At 35.3% G+C, this 19,503-nt stretch overlaps 1 protein-coding gene across 8 annotated transcripts in view; it reads right to left on the bottom strand.

Annotated features, from left to right (window-relative positions):
- LOC121411083 (SRSF protein kinase 3-like) overlaps positions 1–19,503 on the bottom strand; it is a 59,864-nt gene that overhangs the window by 6,312 nt on the left and 34,049 nt on the right. For all 8 annotated transcript variants that reach the window (XM_041603586.1, XM_041603587.1, XM_041603588.1 and 5 more), the window contains 12 exons: positions 18,293–18,401; positions 15,871–15,958; positions 9,825–9,912; positions 8,478–8,584; positions 7,105–7,267; positions 5,969–6,124; positions 5,576–5,803; positions 4,565–4,876; positions 3,187–3,591; positions 2,387–2,475; positions 709–816; positions 71–140 (listed from right to left, as the gene is read on the bottom strand). In XM_041603586.1, the coding sequence (XP_041459520.1) occupies positions 71–140; positions 709–816; positions 2,387–2,475; positions 3,187–3,591; positions 4,565–4,876; positions 5,576–5,803; positions 5,969–6,124; positions 7,105–7,267; positions 8,478–8,584; positions 9,825–9,912; positions 15,871–15,958; positions 18,293–18,401 (1,923 nt within the window). The remainder of the gene's footprint in view (positions 1–70; positions 141–708; positions 817–2,386; positions 2,476–3,186; positions 3,592–4,564; positions 4,877–5,575; positions 5,804–5,968; positions 6,125–7,104; positions 7,268–8,477; positions 8,585–9,824; positions 9,913–15,870; positions 15,959–18,292; positions 18,402–19,503) is intronic.

Raw genomic sequence — 19,503 nt, 5'->3', positions numbered from 1 at the left:
GTGATTTAGATTTTAATAATTAAATATTCATATTGAATAAGATTTACTACAATACATACACACATCTTACCTTCATCCCTAGAATAGTTTTCTCCTGAGTGAGGCTCAAACAGGTAGTCTCCACAAGCCAGCTCAAAGGCCTTAAAAATAAAATATTTAAAAATATTTTTCTTTCACTAATACATAACTAATTTGAATATAACTTCTCAATAGCAAGGGCACACATAAAACCTGTCTAGAAAAAATTTGGTGAAGATTTCAAGAAGTGAATCATATGGAGTAGCACATCATAAAATGGTTTAATACTGTTTTTTTTTCTTTTTCATTTTACATTTAAGTTATTTAGCAACCTCTTGAGGAAATGTATATTTTCATCTTATATGGTCCTTTGACTACAAACAGAATATTTCTAAACTTTTCAGCACATTCCATGCTTGAAAGATTGTTTCATACCAAACCGAAAAATATGGATTCATTATTATCTTAGTGGGGACCCCAACCAAAATAAATTCTCAGGTATAATTGCAAAACACATCCACGACAAAAAAACTTCATTTCATATCATCAACTCCATAACAGTTTAAGGACATTCCTATTATATGATACAGTAATAATGAAAAGTGACATAGGGGGGGGGGGGGGATTTACAAAAATGTAGGAGAATTTTTAATCAATGAATTATCTAAATAAAGATGTAATTGTACTCACCATACAAGCTGTGCTCCATATATCTGCTGCTGTATCATACCCTGCTCCTATTAAGACTTCAAGAGCTCTGTATTGCCGGGTTTGAATGTCCTCGGTAAAGTGATGGTACTAAGTGGAATAAAATACCAACAGTATTGTGTCATCTTCTTTATCATCATCAACAACATCTACATCACCATCGTCATCATCATCATCATTAAAACATCATTATCAATTCATAACTATCATCAGTATCGCTATCACTAATAGAATCGGTGACAAATGACTGAGGATTGCTGATTTCCATATTGACAAACTAAAATGGTATTATCAAATGAGTCATAAAATTCCTTGCTAAATACGAGGCCATCCAAATCATTTATAGGAATTGAAAACAAAAATTGTATATAAATATTTAACAATTGCAATTCAAGGACAATTGTGGATAGCCTCACACCCTCTCTTTCACTATTGACAGTCCATCAGGCATGAGCATGTGTATTTTTCATTTGTCTGGTAATAACCTCGATATATATGATTGGGTGTCTTTCTTTGTATTAAATCTCAAAAGCATAAAAATTACCTTCCAGTTTTACCCAATAACACAAATCCCTTTATATTTTTATTACTCTACATTAGTTGGGTAAACAAGAATTTGTCATATATGCTTTTCACACTGCGCTTTTTGTCCTAAATTGGTGGGGCTAAGGGGGGGGTCTCAGCCCCACCAATTTCCCAGGGTTAAGCTTAGCCCACTTCGTTTTCACATTATGTTTTAGCAAAGTGGGCTCGCACGGTAAATAGTACGGTACTATCTGGCCCTGCAAAAAAGCAGGGTTAGCCGGCTTATTGTGGGGCTAGCACCACAATTGCGGTGCTAAGAGATGCAGTGTAAAAACAAACAGGGCTAAGGAAAGTGGGGCTAAGCATTAACCAATCACTGAAGTCGAATTGCACGTTAATCACGCTCTGTATGGTAAAATCATCAGTATTCATGAGCTGAGGGATAGTCTGGGGTTAAGGCATTAACCATGGTTGAGCAGATAGTATGGGGTTAAGAAAGACATTGTGAATCGAAAAAAAGATAGTATGGGGTTAAGAAAGACATTGTGAATCGAAAAAAAGATAGTATGGGTTAAGGATAGTCCGGGGTTAATGATAGTATGGGGTTAAGGAAATGCAGTGTGAAAAGCATATAGGAGGCCTAAAAGCCATTTCCAGATATTGTAATCTATGCAAACTGATCAAGGAAAGAATCATTTAAATATCACAAGCTGTGTTACAGTATCTTGCTTTTGCCAAAGTAGTATTGCAGAGGGCATAGATTTAAGACATTATCTCAAACCCAAGTCAAACAAACATTGAATGGTAATTTAAGTAACTCCTGAGAAGATCATTAGAATATTTCTTAATCTATTCTACAAGTCAGAGCAACTTTGTCTGCATCTTTCTGCAGGAATGCCATTTCAGCATCTCTTTCTAATTCTCATATCATTTTTCAATGCTGAAATGGGCGTAATGGAAGGGGAAGACACTTCTGTTCAGCCCCTTTTCCTTCTCATTCTATAAATGTTTAGTTTATACTGAAATAGGATTAGAAAGGAAAAGAAGCTGAGACAGAATGCTTGGTAAAAATGGCCAAATATTGCTCTGACTTTTGGTAAGATAAGCGAACGACAAATAAATGATATATTCTTACAGTCCAGCATGCATTGCCGAGGTCAGCCAGTTTGATTGGTAGTTCATCCTTCCTTTCGGGAGAAATGGCACCTTCTATCAATTCTTCATCTGAAACAGACATCAAATATTATCCTCAAACATTATCCACGTCATCATCCAACAGTATATTTTTCTATAATTTATAGAATGTTTCCCTTGAAGATAAAGATAGTATTACAAAAAGCATATTCTGCAAGATCTGTTGAAAGCAGCTTCTGCAGTTAAACATGTTTGTCCAAAACACATAAGTTTTCATGTTTTTAGTTGTTGCTGTTGATGCAAAAATTTCATTTTTAGAATAAAGAGGAAGAGAAAAATTACTTTTTACATGAACAGATTCAATAAATCTTGAATTCCTTGAAATATGTGACTTTGATTTACTCTCTCTAGCATCGACAATATGGTTTTTCATCTTCTACTTCTTTTGTGAATCTCCCCCCCCCCATTCTTCTACTTTGAATCAAGTATTCACATGGATTAAAGAAAATCAATTGTGACAAGTTATATATCATTTTCAAAATTAGGATACAATTCTTTTTCAAAGTTTATGACTTAATCACTCTCGTCAACTTATCATGGGTTTGCATTGTGTATTCACATGTGACCAATCTTGGATCATATCAATCCATAAATTTAGGATACTCTGTCATTGAAGTCTCATAAAAAGAAATATTCTCAACTTTAATGCCATTGTACATAATTCTGCAGAACATTATCACTTGTATTTCTTATTTTCATAAAATGATTCCTTTCTCCACATCCTGCAGCAAAATCCTTTACCTTTATTGCTATCGTCAGGGGTGGTGGCTGCACTCTCATTCCCTTCCTCCTTTCTGTCTTCACTCCCACTATTTGTCACCTTAAAATTTTCCAACTCCTTCCACTTGCGATCGATCTCCTGTCTCCTGTTATCATCGCCAGAGGTTTCCTTTTGCACATCATCTGCCAGAGCATTCTCAGGGGTCATCCCTCCATTCAGCATGGAATCAGCTCCCAAGGAATTGAGTTCAATGTCTTTGTTTTCCTGTGTTATGTCTGAGGGTTTATTGTCTACAGTTGTGTGGTTTCCATTCTCTTTTGCTCCATTGTTAAGAGTCTCTTTGTCTTTGCTCTCGTCAGAGTTTTCAGAAATGGTATTCTCGTTGGGGTCGCTGCCTTTGTTTTCACTTTTTTCCTTGTTTGCAGCTGCATGAAGTTAAAACAATGATGACTTGGTTAAAAAATATGCAGCCTTTAAATCTTTAACACGGATTCTGTTCAATAGGGATATGAAAACGGAAGGTCCCAGTGGATGCTCCCAAAATGGCATCACAGATTCATATGGTAAACTAGCCAATAAGTTTAGACTTTAATACAAATGTATGAATATAACAGTACCATCAAAGCAAGTCAGCCAAAATTACTAATATAAAAGGGGGAGGGAATAATTAACTAATTCCTTTCGGATTATGAATATTCCCGAGATTGAAATCATTGTTAAATTCCATGCCCAATATATCCTGCCGATTGAAAAAGGTCAATCTTCTACCAGAAAGCAGCATATTCTAAATATTGCAATACTGACTGGATAACTGTGTCATTGGAATTTGCCTTCTTATGATCAATTCATAGTTCTACGCAGAAAATATTGTTCTTATTCCAATGGAGTAGAACCTCCTCTATGACGCCACGGAAGCCTTCCCAGAAGAAAGAGAAATTTACAACAATGGAAGGTTATTAAAGGTTCAGTTGTAATGCTTGACAACCCATCTGATACACAAAACAATGCAAATGCAAACAGCTTTCATGTATTAAGGATATTTAAGTTTTCCATTATTTTATTTATTTTTTGCAGATTTCAACTTTACATTTTTATTCAACGACATGCTTGTAATCTTAGATTTACATTGTTTTTTTAACCGATATATGACCTTAACATTCTGATGATTATTGAGAGAGTGGGTGAGGAAGATTCATTCCAGGATGCAATGTATCCTTTCAAAGGAGGAACCATCAAAATGTCAACTTAGGGATAACTGGTAGATGATTGAACTAAAGAACTAAATAATATTGTATTAAAAAAGCATTTAAGGCTCATAAACCATAAGCATGATTCAAGATAATTATTCATATAAATAAAATAAAGAATCCTTCATAATCATTCCCCAACAATGCTTACCATTTTTGAGACTTTCTTTGGTAGGTGTAGAAGAGGCTGAATCCAGTCCATTCTCTTTGACATCTAGAGGGAGCTTTGGTTTAAGAGGCAGGTCAATATCTGAATCTCCATCACCATTCTCCTCCCCGTACCCGTTACAAAGCCCCTCCTGTTTCTCCTGCTCCTCCTTCCTACCAGGACCGTCCCCTTTCTCGTTGACAGGTGACGGTATCCTCTCGGATGCATCCTCGAAGACATCTGCCTCTTCAGCCTCATCGCCTCTACAACCAGCATCATCATTCCCATTGGTTGCAGTTTCACCCACAACTACTCCTGGATAGAGAAGGGATTTAGAAATAATTGACACCTTCGGATGATGAATCAAAATATGCAATATAAAACAAGTGCTTCCTTAGCCAAATCTCATGGGCTCACCGAATTCCCTTAACCCACAGGTGACAGAGCCCGCATATATGTGGGTTGGAGTCTATGGAAAAACGTGTCATAGTTAAATCATGCAGTTCTCAATGGGTTAAACTTAGGCTGAATTATACTTAGAAGAGGTAAAACAACATATGCTTGGTACAATCCAGGACCCATTCCAGAAGGAGTTACAATCAATTGCAACTATTAAAATAAAACTTGATTTTCCACAGATAGGAATCACTGACATAGTGTTACTAAAAAAAAATCAGTTGAGTTTGAAACTACAGAAGAACAAAAATATATCAAAAGTATGTAGTTGTGGTTTTGTATTTTTAAACAAATGACAACAAAATTAAGCAATGTAAATTCGGCAAGATTAGCTGAAAACAATAATGCTCCACTTAGAGGCAATACTGCCAAGCTTGCTAATGAATTTTTATAAGTAATCTTAAAATAAGCAAGCTGCTAACTCTAGCCTTTATGCTACAGCAATACCCAAGTGAAAAACCACAAGGTGGGCTTGTGGCAATACAGAAAATGTTGGCAAATTCTTTGACATTACAGGAAACATTAGTAATTGAGGTCGCTTGATTGAACCGGTGTTACCTTTCTGTTCCTCTTCAGGACTTGATTTCTCTGAAGTTCTCTCTGGAGATTTGGCAGACTTCATCCTCGAAACAGATCCATCTTCCTCCCCTTCTTCAGCTTCTTCTAGTACTTCAACCATCTTGTCTCCCGAAGCTCCCAATGACTGGTTTCCGTTGTTGCTTTGGTTCTGGGGTGAATCCGTTGTGACGTCCTCACCATCCCTATCAGCATCGGGTTCAGTTGTTTCTGAAAAGGTATTGTACAAGGCAAGATAGAGTGTAGGATTCATTGGTGTATGTTACAGAAAACAATGTATTCTGGGGAAACCATTTACCTCTATCCACATTAAGATTAAGAAATGGAAAAGATGCAATTGTTAAACTCTATGCATAAGATCATATAGTTGTTTACCTGATAGTCTCCTGATCTTTTCTTGGTCAATCTCTTGGAGCTGCTGTTGTTGTTTCTCCAGGAGAGCCAGTTGTTTCTTTTGTTTCTTCTTCATTTTTCTCTTCTTGTTTTTAGACATCTTCTCCTGAGGTTTCTTCTCTGCTGGAGCTGTACTCACTGTAAAAGAAGAATGAACATAACAATTGACTCTTTATTTACTGCATGCATAAATAACATTTTGACAGTTCTGCATAGTATATGAATTACCACAAAAATAAAAATGCCTGTTATTACCTGCCAAAATATCGATTTCCATTCAAGGGCCAAATTACTTAGAAGATTTCTCAAAAACAAACAATGAAAAGAGTTATCTTTGTATTTCACTACTTTTACCTATCTAAAAATTGCAAACACCGTCGTTTACACCATTCTGTCTGTCAATCAGAATAACTATCATCTGACTAATTGTCATTACTGCCTTCACCACTTCCATTATCTTTGTTATCATCATCACCACCACCACCACCACCACCACAACCATCATCATCACCATCATCATCACCATCATCATCACCATCACCATCATCATCATCACCATCATCATCACCATCACCATCATCACCATCATCACCATCATCATCATCATCACCATCACCATCATCATCACCATCATCATCACCATCCCCATCATCACCATCACCATCACCATCATCATCATCATCATCACCATCACCATCATCATCACCATCATCATCACCATCATCATCACCATCATCACCATCATCATCACCATCATCATCACCATCACCATCATCATCATCACCATCCCCATCATCATCATCACCATCACCATCATCATCACCATCACCATCATCATCACCATCACCATCATCACCATCACCATCACCATCACCATCATCATCACCATCACCATCATCACCATCACCATCATCATCATCACCATCACCATCATCACCATCACCATCATCATCATCACCATCACCATCATCATCACCATCATCATCATCATCACCATCATCATCACCATCCTCATCATCATCATCACCATCATCCTTACTATCATCCCCTCTTCATGAAATTCACCACAGATACCACTGAAACTACGGAGTAAACACACTTTATATCATACTGCTAACCTGATGAAACTGGAGGTTTTGCTTTTCCTTTCATCCATTCCTTGGCCTCACTGGCTAGTCTCCTGATAGTGTCCTCATCAACACATAGTAAGATATTCTCGGGTTTAATATCAGTGTGAATGATCTTACACTTTGTATGCAAGTAATCTAGACCCTCCAACACCTGCAAAAACAACCAATCAAACACTTCATGAAATCTCGTGGCAATTGGACACTTGTCAACCTTTTACAAAATAAACTGTACTAGACAAGGAACATGTATTTATTAAACATATAGTTTGAACCATGACTCCACAACTTAAATAAGATCTAAAATAGAGCATGGAGCAGATATTTTGTTAACATGTTAGATTTGTATATTTTCTCTTTTGTGTATGTTCCTTTCCTGGTGACTATAAATTTATTGACGAAATTGTTGTTTTCATTGCTGAAAACATTGTCAATTTTTCTACCTATTCATCTTTTTTCTCATATATTCATTTATTTTCTGATTTATCTAGTAATGATTAATTCATTTATTTTTTTATTTTGTTAATATCTTTGATAACTTATAAACCTGCTTGATACATCTTAATATTTTCTGTTTATCTTACATAAACCAAAAACTGCAAAAAATGTTTATTCTTCAATTTATTAATAATAGAATCTGACCTCTCTATAAAAAACTGTATCCAAGAACAATCCTTTAGAAAAATATTTATAAAATGCCACATCAAAATTTGGAGAAGTCAGTGTAGTGGAAAGAAAATTCATGAAAGATCCTTATTCATAACTGCATTATCATACAAAGGGATAGAATAATTCTGAACATGGTTTGCTCTATTTACTTCACTTCACTACAAAGCCATAGCAAGATCACACATGTTTCATGTGAACCGTGTTTTTAATATATATGCAAATTAATGTGTGGGCTTGGAAAGGCAGATATTCCAACAGCCACAATCTTCCTTCCCTGTATACAAGCACTCAGCTCAAAACCTGCAATCAGTAGCAAGACAAGGAATGTTCTTATAAGCCAAGAGTTATTTGTGTTTCAAAATCACGTGTCCGAAATTATCTTAAAGGTAAATGCTAATTTTGGTAACGATATCAAAATGAGTTCGTACAGAATCCAATGAAATGACCACCAAAGTGTCTGTTTGTATAAATAAAACGTATGTGCCAAAGGATCTGGAAGAAATTGTGTATTGCTGAGAAATCAGCAAATAAGCACAGGATTGCATTGAATCAAATTATTTCAGATTTATTCCATCCTTTTATATATTAAACTTCAGGCCACTTTAAAGCTCAAGATCTGCCTTTTCAACCTCTAATCAAAATTACAAAACTCATTCTGGCCACCTTATTGTGGCTTTACAGTGAGGATTACATACCTGTCTAATAATGCTCTTGACCTGTCTGATGGGTAGTCCCATGTACTTTGATTGGATGATGGGTTTTAAAAGATTGTTACCAAGTACTTCAAACACCATACATACATCTGCGATATCAATACAGGTTAAGGTAAAACAATGTCACCAAGTGAGGGGTAATGAGTTACCTGTGTCTCTCCAATAATGGGGAAAGGGAAGAAGTTTGGTTTAAATTATATAAAATAAATCCATCCCCTTTCTTTTTTATGATGATTCATTAATTACAATTAACAGGATAGATTTTTTAAAATTATTATTCAACTTGCATGTTCCTAATTCAAATCTATAAATACAAAAAGCAGTAGAAACGCCCTATTAGATAAAAATATCGGGGGGAGGTAGCAATGTATCATTATATGCTGCTCAAGAACTTGCTTTCTCTATGCTGCACAATAATAATAAAACTTGCTGTGGCTTTTTTGATCAAGTAAATGAAATATGAAAGTCTAATGTTGTTGCAAGAACTCCACAAAATTGAGGCTGAAATTACTTTTAAAAGGGTAATGTTGCACATTTGAATTCTAACGACGACATTGCCATCTGTTTGTAGCTACCTTGAAAAAAAAACAATGTATAGATGGCCCCAGTTTAAGGATGGGATATCTTGAACAGAATAATTCATTTCTCTCCCATCGGAGGAAAAAACTATAACAAGGCGACAAAATGGACGGTGTATGACTCATAGATCAAGCAAAACAGAACTATCCTCTGCATGGTAACTCTAACTTGTTTCTCTTATTCTTGGGAAGGGGCACATAGGGGATTTCCCTTCCTTTCCTGTCCCCTTCATCCATGTTCTCCATCTCTCTCTCTCTCTCTTTACACAATATTCAAAACGTAATCCACCTCTGTCCAAATACGTTGTCTTCATACACACACTCTGTTGAATTGGTAAATTAGAATATTTTCTCCATTTATTTCAGAGCAAATTTGATCAAGATGGCTATTTGAGTTCAACTACATGCACACAAGTATCCACAATGTGAATTCCATTGCCCATACAAATAATGGAAGCACTATACCATTTACCACTAAGCAATACATGCATAGAGGAATCTGAGACTATTAGTGAATTTTATCACTATATTATATTCATCTTTCACAAAAAAACTGAATTCTGCAGAATTCTTTTTTTTTTAAGGCATGCAGGGTAATATGATATTACTTTCATCAAGGTTTCATTCGCCATCACCTCTGCTATTCTACCCCTTTAAGAGTATACCACCCACATGTCATGTTTCAGCAGCCATTTTCTCGTCTATTCATGGCCATGTAAAATAATGTTAAGTTGTTTTAATGAAAGGATACGTGTTCCATTGACGCCAGTAACCTTGAAGTCATCAATGAGCTGAACAACTCTCTCCCTGTGTATATCAGTAGGATCACTGTCTCGTACCTGAATATGGAAAAAAATTATTATTAATTCTCTAATTACCAGAAACACTAAAATAAGGCAATAAAAATCTGCATTGATATCAATGTAAAAAAAAATTCTGTGATAGAAAGTTCTATTGGAAGCAATCAGCATCACTGCAAAACAAGCAAGTTCTGTTAATGTGATACAAAGCTCTCATTAAATAATTGACAGCTATTTTCGTCAAAGTTTCACAAAATGCAAAGATTGTAAACTAAGATTGACTGTAATTCATAGTCATATGGCTGGAAATAACACATTGGTTCAGCATATTTGTTGATTCTTATGAAGAATCAGACTAGTGTTCTTTGTGATAAACATACATTCAAGCAAAATATGATAGTACAGTATTTAGACCATACTTGTATTGAAAACAAAAATCTTTTTATGAAGCTATATATCAACAGGTGTAATAATCCCCGAAATCTGAAAAAAAAAAATAATTCAATTCTTATTGTCTATTTACAATCAGCTCGCATCTTTCGGTGACCAATAAAAAAGAAATACATTCCATTTTTTCCCCTTAATTAAAGATAAGATCTATGAACATATCTTCATTTCATTTATTCCATATAATTCAAATCAGTCACTGGAAAAAAAGACAAAGCTTTAAAATATCCTTATATCTCACAATCTACCTGCATAATAATAAAAGTACTCATCTCTTCCACAGCACTCTGAAAGTGATAGCTATGAAGTGACAATGGTTTTCTAGTGGAGGGCTTATAGCACTTTAATACCATTTAAATTTGATAATCCACCCAAACCCATCTGCCTGGCAGCATTCATAATGAATATATCACTGCATTTGGTTGAGTTCATTGCAATGGTCGTTCATGTTATATGAACACAAGCTATTGGATGCTGACATGGGTCTTGAACATCAGTGATGAGTGATGATCCCTCAAGTCCCATCTGGCGGTATCCATAATGAGGATTCACACCACTATCTATTCTATAAAGTGTGAACACAGGCCATTTACAAAATGGTGACTGGATGCTCATAATCATCATATTCTGCCATGATAAGGTGCACTTTTATAAAAGTGTAACTGTAAATGGTAATCTCTGTTTCTATAGCATTGGTCAGTTATAGGTCAATATTCAGAATGAAGATGATGAGGTACAAGATGACACTTTCTGCTGTGTGAAGTGCAAACACCTCACATCCTAACAACTGAAAAGCACACCTTATTTTTATACCATGTGAACACAGAGCGAGATGGAGGCTTGACAAAGTGCTTTAACACTGGTAAGTCACTTAAAGGTGAATCCTCAAGTCTCATCTGCCAGTATTAATAATGAAGATAACATGGTATAATATACAACTTTCTCTGATGCAAACACCCAATTTGCTGAAAATCACATTCAAATTAACATGGTGTGAACAGAGAACCAGCTGGATGCTTGACAACGATGCTTGACAAGGTCGCTTTAACACCAGTCATTTAAAAGGTTATCCCCAGGAGCTCATCTCCTGAAAAAGTACAAGATAAATCTTCCTGCAATGTGAACACCACATCTCACTCCTTAAATCAAATTCACATTAACATGGTGTGAATACAGATCCAGCTGGATGCCTGACGAGGAGCTTTAACACCAGTCATTCATGGGTGATCCCTCAAGTCTCTTCTGCCAGTATTCATAATGAGGATGACACTGCCTTTAGCCAACTTCTTGCACTGCCTGCTTCCTTGAGAAAGGCTTGGGGTAACCCAACACTTGCAAACAACACAAGAGTGCTGAATGCATGCATCCCTAATCATAGGAGAGCTGCTCTAATGGCGCCAGCCTCTCTTAGATGTCAATTCGGAAGAGAGAATAACCGATGAAGACCTTTCAATGGCCATTATTTTGGTTTCTTACAAATTGAGGGGTATCATGAATGCACCAAAGCAGGACAAAAGTTGAAATATGCTTTCTTCTAAGCTTTTCTCAAGTAATTCTCGTGATTCTCATACCTTCTCTCTCTCCTCTCTTTTCTATTCTCTTACTTCTAACTCCATCCTTTCTATAAATTCCACCACTCTCTCTCTCTCTTCTTATTCCAACTTTTCACTTCTTCATTCATGTTTGATGAAAGCACCCACTGCCATTTGAACCAAGACAGTAGACAGCCAAGCTAGTGATCATCCCTGTCATTGTAATTACATTAAGAGATGATTAAATGGTATGTTGCCTCCAGGGAGATCCCCAAGGAACCCGCATCCAATCAAATGTTGTTTATATCAAAGCACGTATCTGGATTGAAGCCGTAGAATAACATCGCTGACAGGAGGTACACAGTAAATAAAGGCATTTTATTTTTTTCATATTTAATACTCAGTTCTTGACAGCATATTTTTTATTCAAATCATTCATTTCTTGCAATTTTTTACTAATTACCACCTAATTGTTTACCAAACAGGTGATGGTGTAGTTATGTGGGTTAGTTGTTCCTGGCAAATGCTTGTTAGTTACAAACTAAATGACTGACTGCTAACTTCGGGTCTTGTCATAAAGACTTGGTAACCAAAGGCTGTGAAGGTAATTGCCTTTGGAGCTCACCTCAATCACCTGGCTGTCCTCAGACTTTGCCTTTTTATTCTAAAAAAAAAATGCTTTGCCGTCTGAGGGCTTACTGAAAGGGCTAGCAAGGAGGATAAGCTGCCTTGCCAAAGGGTGTTAGTGCACTGGCTGGGTTTCAAACTGAATGGGCACCTAATTACCCTTAAACATGTAGGCCTATACTTTACTGATATCACCACCTATTTCAAAACCCATTTGAAATTGATAAAAAATGTGTCCTTCGTGACATTGCCATAGCTTGTTTAGGTCTTTTTTGTTCAGTATTCATCTGGACCCCATAACACAAAACTTAGCAATGGGTTATACCATAAATTTTAGTTAATTGCAAGAAAAAATCAATCATTACCAACACTCAATCAATCCTCAAGGCTTGTGGTATGAGGTCCTGATGTTGGTCTCACTGGTAAAACTAGGGTGTCAACACAGTCTCATCACATTTCCTGAAAAATAGTACATCTATCCCCAGCCCCCTCTCTTGTCATTGTCATCTAGAATGTCACACTCCAGATCTATGTCAATCTCATTTCCTCTGCTGTCATTAACATCACACCTCGCTTTCTATCAGACATCTCCACCTCCCCGTTTTACCTTTTTCCTTTCCCCTGAGAAGTATATTTCTTTTAAAGGAATGGAGTTCAACAGCACGGTATACCTTGACATTTTAATTTCAATTATAAAAGTATTGTTTACAATTGGTAGAGAATCAATGGGTCAATAACTGCAGCAACAGTTAGAGAAAGGTAGAGAGAGACAGAAAGAGAGTATTAAACTTGTCAGTGCAAAATATAATGGCAAATCATGATCATTGCGATTTTATAACATACATTTTTGTACCAACCATGAACCATTTATATGAATAATTGCATGAAAATTTTAACTGATCGTAAAACTTGGTATGACAGGGCCTATGTTTTCACATCTTCATGCATCCATTTTCATGCCAGAACATCCAAATAGACAATAACAAGAGTCTTAGGACAATTATACCATACTGCTTGTATTTGCTTTCTTCCATATTGACACGTTCATATCAATGCCCACACAAAATGCAGCATACATTCTACTGGAGAATATCTCTCTTCTTTGGTAGGTAGGCATTTTGATGCTGAAGGTTGTTTATTGGTTCACTGAATCTACATGAAAACTTTTTGGAGGGGAATCCATTGATTTACAAGAACATAAAGGTTTTGTATAAAGGTTCTTGCCTTGGAGCACTGACACCACAGACAGACTGAATGCCCGAATAAGCTAATGGTTCAACAATCAGACACGATATATCTTGTGGAACTGCACATGTATCTTTCCTGTCCTTGTACCATGTGACTTGAGTGAACAAAATATGGAGAAAACAATAATATGAGCACATGGCTATCCACAGTAACATATGCAGGGGGGGGGTTACAGGTGTCCCTCCCCCCTACATTTCTTTTTGAACCCTTTTTGTATGCAGGGAGGTGTTTTACTGGGGTTCAAAGCTCCCCTAAAAAATTATTGCAACTCTTGCTTGTCAAATTTTCATTCAGAAAAATCCTGCGTGGACTACTGCACATAATTTCATTGTCAAATGGAACTAATCATTTCAAAAATAAGCAAATGAAAATCAAGAGATGCTTAAAAAAATAATTTTTTTTTTAATTACTCCCAAACCAAATGAAATGAAGTTCAGTTTCATTCATTTACCCAGACAACTCTACTACATGCCGCTTCTCCTGATAAACTTAAAAATGTATTTGGACAGAAAAAAGCTGAAGGTCTTTTAAACCTATGATTTTATTTTCATTCAAACTGAAGTCTTTCCATGTCGACAATGTCATCCGCAAACTCTTCTACTCTTCAGTTGTTGAGAGCCCCATTTTATATGGATGCCTCTCTTGGTATTGCAGTTTGAGGAAATGTGACCAAACAAAAATTCAGAGGTTGTTAAATCAAGCAGGAAAAATAGTTGGGGATAGGTTTATACTTGATGAAATCTGTTCTGCCCGCATCCTTAAGAAAGTTGAGAATATCATGAAAGATCAACAACACCCTCTTAATCAATATTTTTGTTGGATGAGATCAGGGAAACGACTCCAGTCTGCAAGATGTAGGACGAACCGCTATCTGAATAGTTTTGTACCATTTGCGATTAGGGCATTTAACAGCTCACATTAAATGGTATCGCCTCTTTTCAATTAATAGTTTATCCAACAACCCCCAGAGTTTTTCTTATAGAAACTCTTATATCATGACTGTTCTGAGTATGTACTTTTCCTTGTGCCCCCATTTAATACTTTCTCCCCTCCTCCTCCTTCTCCTCTTCATTCCTCTTGTTCTTCGTATTTTACTTCTTCTGCTCTGGATTAGTCATGTTTGCTGTAATAATTATTCTAAATCTATAAACGTTGTTGCAACTGGGAAGAAAAACAGAGATTATGCAAATGTCGCTAGCATCTGCAATCATAAGATTGTAAGATGTTGACCATGGACCTCTTCATATTTTACTTTTATTTATGACTATATTACTATAATAGGTCCATGGTCATACTTTACTTCACTTTTATTTTTCTACTACTATACTACATATAGGTCCTTGGTCATAGCTTATTCGTGCTTTGTATTGTATCTTGGGATCTATGCTTGGAAGTCGCTGGTGTACGGAACTATACTTCAAATGAATGCAATATCAAATTATCTCAATGCAGTGTGCAATATAGGTAGTGCTATGTCTTGCCCCCCTCCCGCTGCCTCCCTTTCTCTCCGGGGTAATCTCCTCTCTCTGCACTTTTTGCCCCTCTTTCTCTCTTTTTTTCTCTCCTCTTCTCTTTTTCTGTCTCTTCACACTGACACATTGTTTCACCTTCTTGTTGGGTGAGCACGGGGGAGGAGATGGTGCCTTGTTGGAGTTTTCTTTTTTGATATTATGTTTGTATAAATATATATATATATATATAAATATATATATATATATATATATATATATATATATATATATATATATATATATAGATATATATATATATTTGTAATGGTGCACTATTTCTTCATAATTGCCGTTTAAACATTTGCATGTCTTTCACTAATGTATTTTTAGATGTTGTCATGAAATGTATGTATGTAAATCCCAAAACAAATTTCCTTTATGGACTTGAATAAATTGAAATGAATTTAAGAATCAATAATTTGGAATCATCAACATCTCCCTAAAAGGATCTTCTACTTTAGACCCCCCTTGACCCTATAAATTTCCATTTTATCCTACTATTTGCAATATTGCTATTACATGTATACCAAGCCATTTTGCCTATACAAATAGGCATCAGTCCGGAGGCCGGAATATTACAGATTTTTTTTCTATTTTTATGAGAACATGAGATTTATAATGAGTTTGCTTACACATTTGAGAAGTTTGATCTCATCCAGAGCAGTCTCTGTGTAGTGTTCTGCACTCTTCACAACCTTCAGTGCAACATATCTCCTTCCCCTGTTTAAAAAAAAAGAGAAAGAGAAAAAGAAAACTCGGTAAGATTCAGATGCAATACAAGATAAAGATTATATAAAACAAATCAATAAGAGAGAGCTGGCAGGCTTAAACGAAACAAAAAAATGTACAGAATAATCAATGTCTGAAGAACAAAGAATGATTAATTTTATTTAAAAAAAAAACAATCCATCTTTTCTTATTTTCCTTGAAAGAATGTCTTCATTTGAGAAATTCTGAGTAATAGATTATATTGCTGGTCACTTAATTAGAACTTCATGTACATGTATATTGTTCGCTTTAGAAACTGAAGGATCCGCCACAACCCCCAGGCCCCATTTTTTTGTTATTTCCTATTACAACATAATAACATTATTCATGAATTAAAGAATATAACTATGATTGCAAGATTCAAACAATATTTTTTAAATCTATTAACACAAAAACTAATTGTAGAAATCAAGGAAGTGACAGCATAATAAATATATTTGGTTAATACATTAAATGATGCATTATTATCTGTCTACCCAACAGATATTTTCCATTAAAACAAAGAGTCTTACTGTATTGACAGAGTAAAGTTCAATCTACATAAAGCTTTGTTTTAAGTAGGCACTAATTCCCTGTCTTTCAAAGTGCTTTCGAGTGGTGGTATGATTCCAATGCTATACCACATAATGAAGCACTCTATCCGGCTCTATGGCTGTGTGTCTGATCATGTACTAACAGAGATGGTGGCATAGGATTGAGATGACAATATTTGCATAGTGCTATTCGTTTCGTATGTCAGGTTCACGTTCCCAGCTAGCATGTCAACAAGACAACTGCCACCTTGCTGCTAAATCAAGAATACCTTTTGCCTAGGCTTAAATATCCAGACATTATATAATTTCAAGATTTAGGACTCAACCATTTATCACCATGATTTAAAAATTACTTGAGTATCATCTACATGTCGTTTGTATCATTAGAGACTTTGAATGCGTTTTTGCTTTTTACAAACTCTCTGAAAGGTTTTTGAAATTAACTTTTTACACATATCTTTTTCTCTAATTAAAAGCAAACTTTGAACAAAGTTCCACGTGTCAGTAAACATTGGTTGATTTGCATTTGAGGGAGGAGGAATATCAGAGAAAAAATTAACAAGAGTTATTGATCTGTATATTCATTTCAATGAATTTGTGACTAACTCTATAGGAATGCAGTGTCCAACAAAACAATTGAAATATGTAAACAGTGCCATTTATTGTTTAAACATCTGACTGAACAGTTCACTCACTGAACTAGGAAGATTTTTCCCTGAAACAAAACAATCTCTCTTTTCCATCATGTATTTGTAAAAGTTACTTTTTCAACAAAGGCAATCCATGTATGAGTGACTTACGATTCATGAATAAAATAATTAAGATAAATGTTTAACAAGAATATCAATTTCATCAAAATAAAAACTACATCTAGTCTGACTGCTAACTTAACCCCCCCCCCCCCACATGATGTGCCTTTTTTTATTCTTATGTGAAATAGGCTATTGATTTTACTATCCCTACAGAGTATTATAGAATGTGACTTACACATATCAAATTAATCGACAATTATAACTCCTACATTACTTTCTGAAAGTTTAGAAGGATAGCACATTAAATGACAATATTTACTTCATTGAATGAGCTTTAGGAATTTGTGAACAACATTTATATGTCACAATCAAAGACAGATTTAAAGTTTATCAAGGAAATCCAAATACAGGCTTGGAGTACAAGAAGGTTTATGCGAGAGTCGAAAATCATACTGCTCTTGGAGGGACTCTCTAGAAAATCATTTAAATTCAAATAAAACATACACTTTAGTGTTTTATACCCTTCATTCTCTAGCATGTTTTGACAATAAATTTCCTGCATTCCACCATGTAATTGAGCTGCATACAGGTATTAACACCAAGCTTTAAGGCCTTGAGCTTGAGAATACAAGCTCAGGTGAACTTTAACATTCTTTACAAACATCACAGGAGGGAGTCTCTTTTTTTTTCCTTACACCTTAGACACATCCAAACATTCATAACAGGGGTTGCTTCAAATACAATTTTTCATGTAGAAGATGATGCAATACATTATCTATATCGTTCTGATTTACTGTAAAATAACCATTAAAATATGGTTGAATTTCCCAGCTCTTTTTTGGCCTTCTGATTGAGGTTTTCTTTCTGAAAGTAGTCCAAGCTTGTAGGAAAAGATCAGATTTATCTCTACTTCATAAATGAGAAGATTCATAATCCTTTACGAAATACATGTAGGTCCAAGATCTCAAATTTAGGATACCATGTGTCACTTAGATACTTACGTAAGGTCCCATGCCAGCCACACGGTAGAGAAATGCCCCCATCCAAGTTTACGTGTAACATGATACTTCCCATTAAACAGATCAAGAATCTTCACAGGATGATAACCACCTAAAAACAAATGAGAAAATAGAAAAGAAACTAAAAAAATAATCATCTCATTTTCATGAATTCAATGGGAAGTGGGTGAATTGAAAGTACAAATTGGACTGCTGATTCAAGTGCTAACAATACAACATTCAAAAGAAAACACACAATGTCCCCTTCTATTATATCCCACCCCACTTCATTTTCTTAAGTTAAAGGACAAGTCCACCCCAACAAAAATTGATTTGAATAAAAAGAGAAAAATTGAACAAGCATAACACTGAAAATTTCATCAAAATCGGATGTAAAATAGGAAAGTTATGACATTTCAAAGTTTCGCTTATTTTCAACAAAATAGTTATATGAACGAGCCAGTTACATCCAAATGAGAGGGGCAATGATGTCACTCACTCACTATTTCTTTTGTTTTTTATTGTTTGAATTAAACAATATTTCAATTTTTCGAATTTGACGATTTAGGACCTCCTTGCCTGAAGCACAAAATGTTAAAATAATGGAATTCCACGTGTTCAGGGAGGAATGACACTTCATTTCACATGACAATGACGGAAAAATAAAAATATTTCATATAATAAAATACAAAAGAAATAGTGAGTGAGTGATGTCATCAACTCTCCCATTTGGATGTAACTGGCTCGTTCATATAACTACTTTATTGAAAATAAGCGTAACTTTAAAATGCCATAACGTTCTTATTTTACATCCGATTTTGATGAAATTTTCAGTGTTATGCTTGTTGATTTTTTCTCTTTTTATTCAAATCAAGTTTTTGTTGGGGTGGACTTGTCCTTTAAAAAGACTGATAAGGCAGCACACAACACTGGCACTGGTCCGACGGTCCCAGACCAGTAAAAATTGCTGACGGGCGAGTTATTTTTAAGAAATTGCCAGATTCACTAGTCCAACATGACCAGTCAAAATGTATATCAAACTGATACAAGTGATATTTCCTCTTCTTTTGTAAATTGTAAAAATGGGTCTGGCATCTTAAAAAATGGCTATCTAAACTTGAGAAATGGCTTTCATGAATTAGGTTGTGTACTCTTTGTTTGTACAAGTATGTTTTTATTTGGAGGCAATTAAAGTAATACAGGACAGCAAAATA

The sequence above is a fragment of the Lytechinus variegatus genome, chromosome 3, assembly GCF_018143015.1.
Source record: "Lytechinus variegatus isolate NC3 chromosome 3, Lvar_3.0, whole genome shotgun sequence".
In the NCBI taxonomy this organism is placed as follows: domain Eukaryota; kingdom Metazoa; phylum Echinodermata; class Echinoidea; order Temnopleuroida; family Toxopneustidae; genus Lytechinus; species Lytechinus variegatus.
The sequence above is the reverse complement of the archived record's forward strand: the minus strand, read 5'-3'. Positions and strand labels throughout refer to the sequence as shown.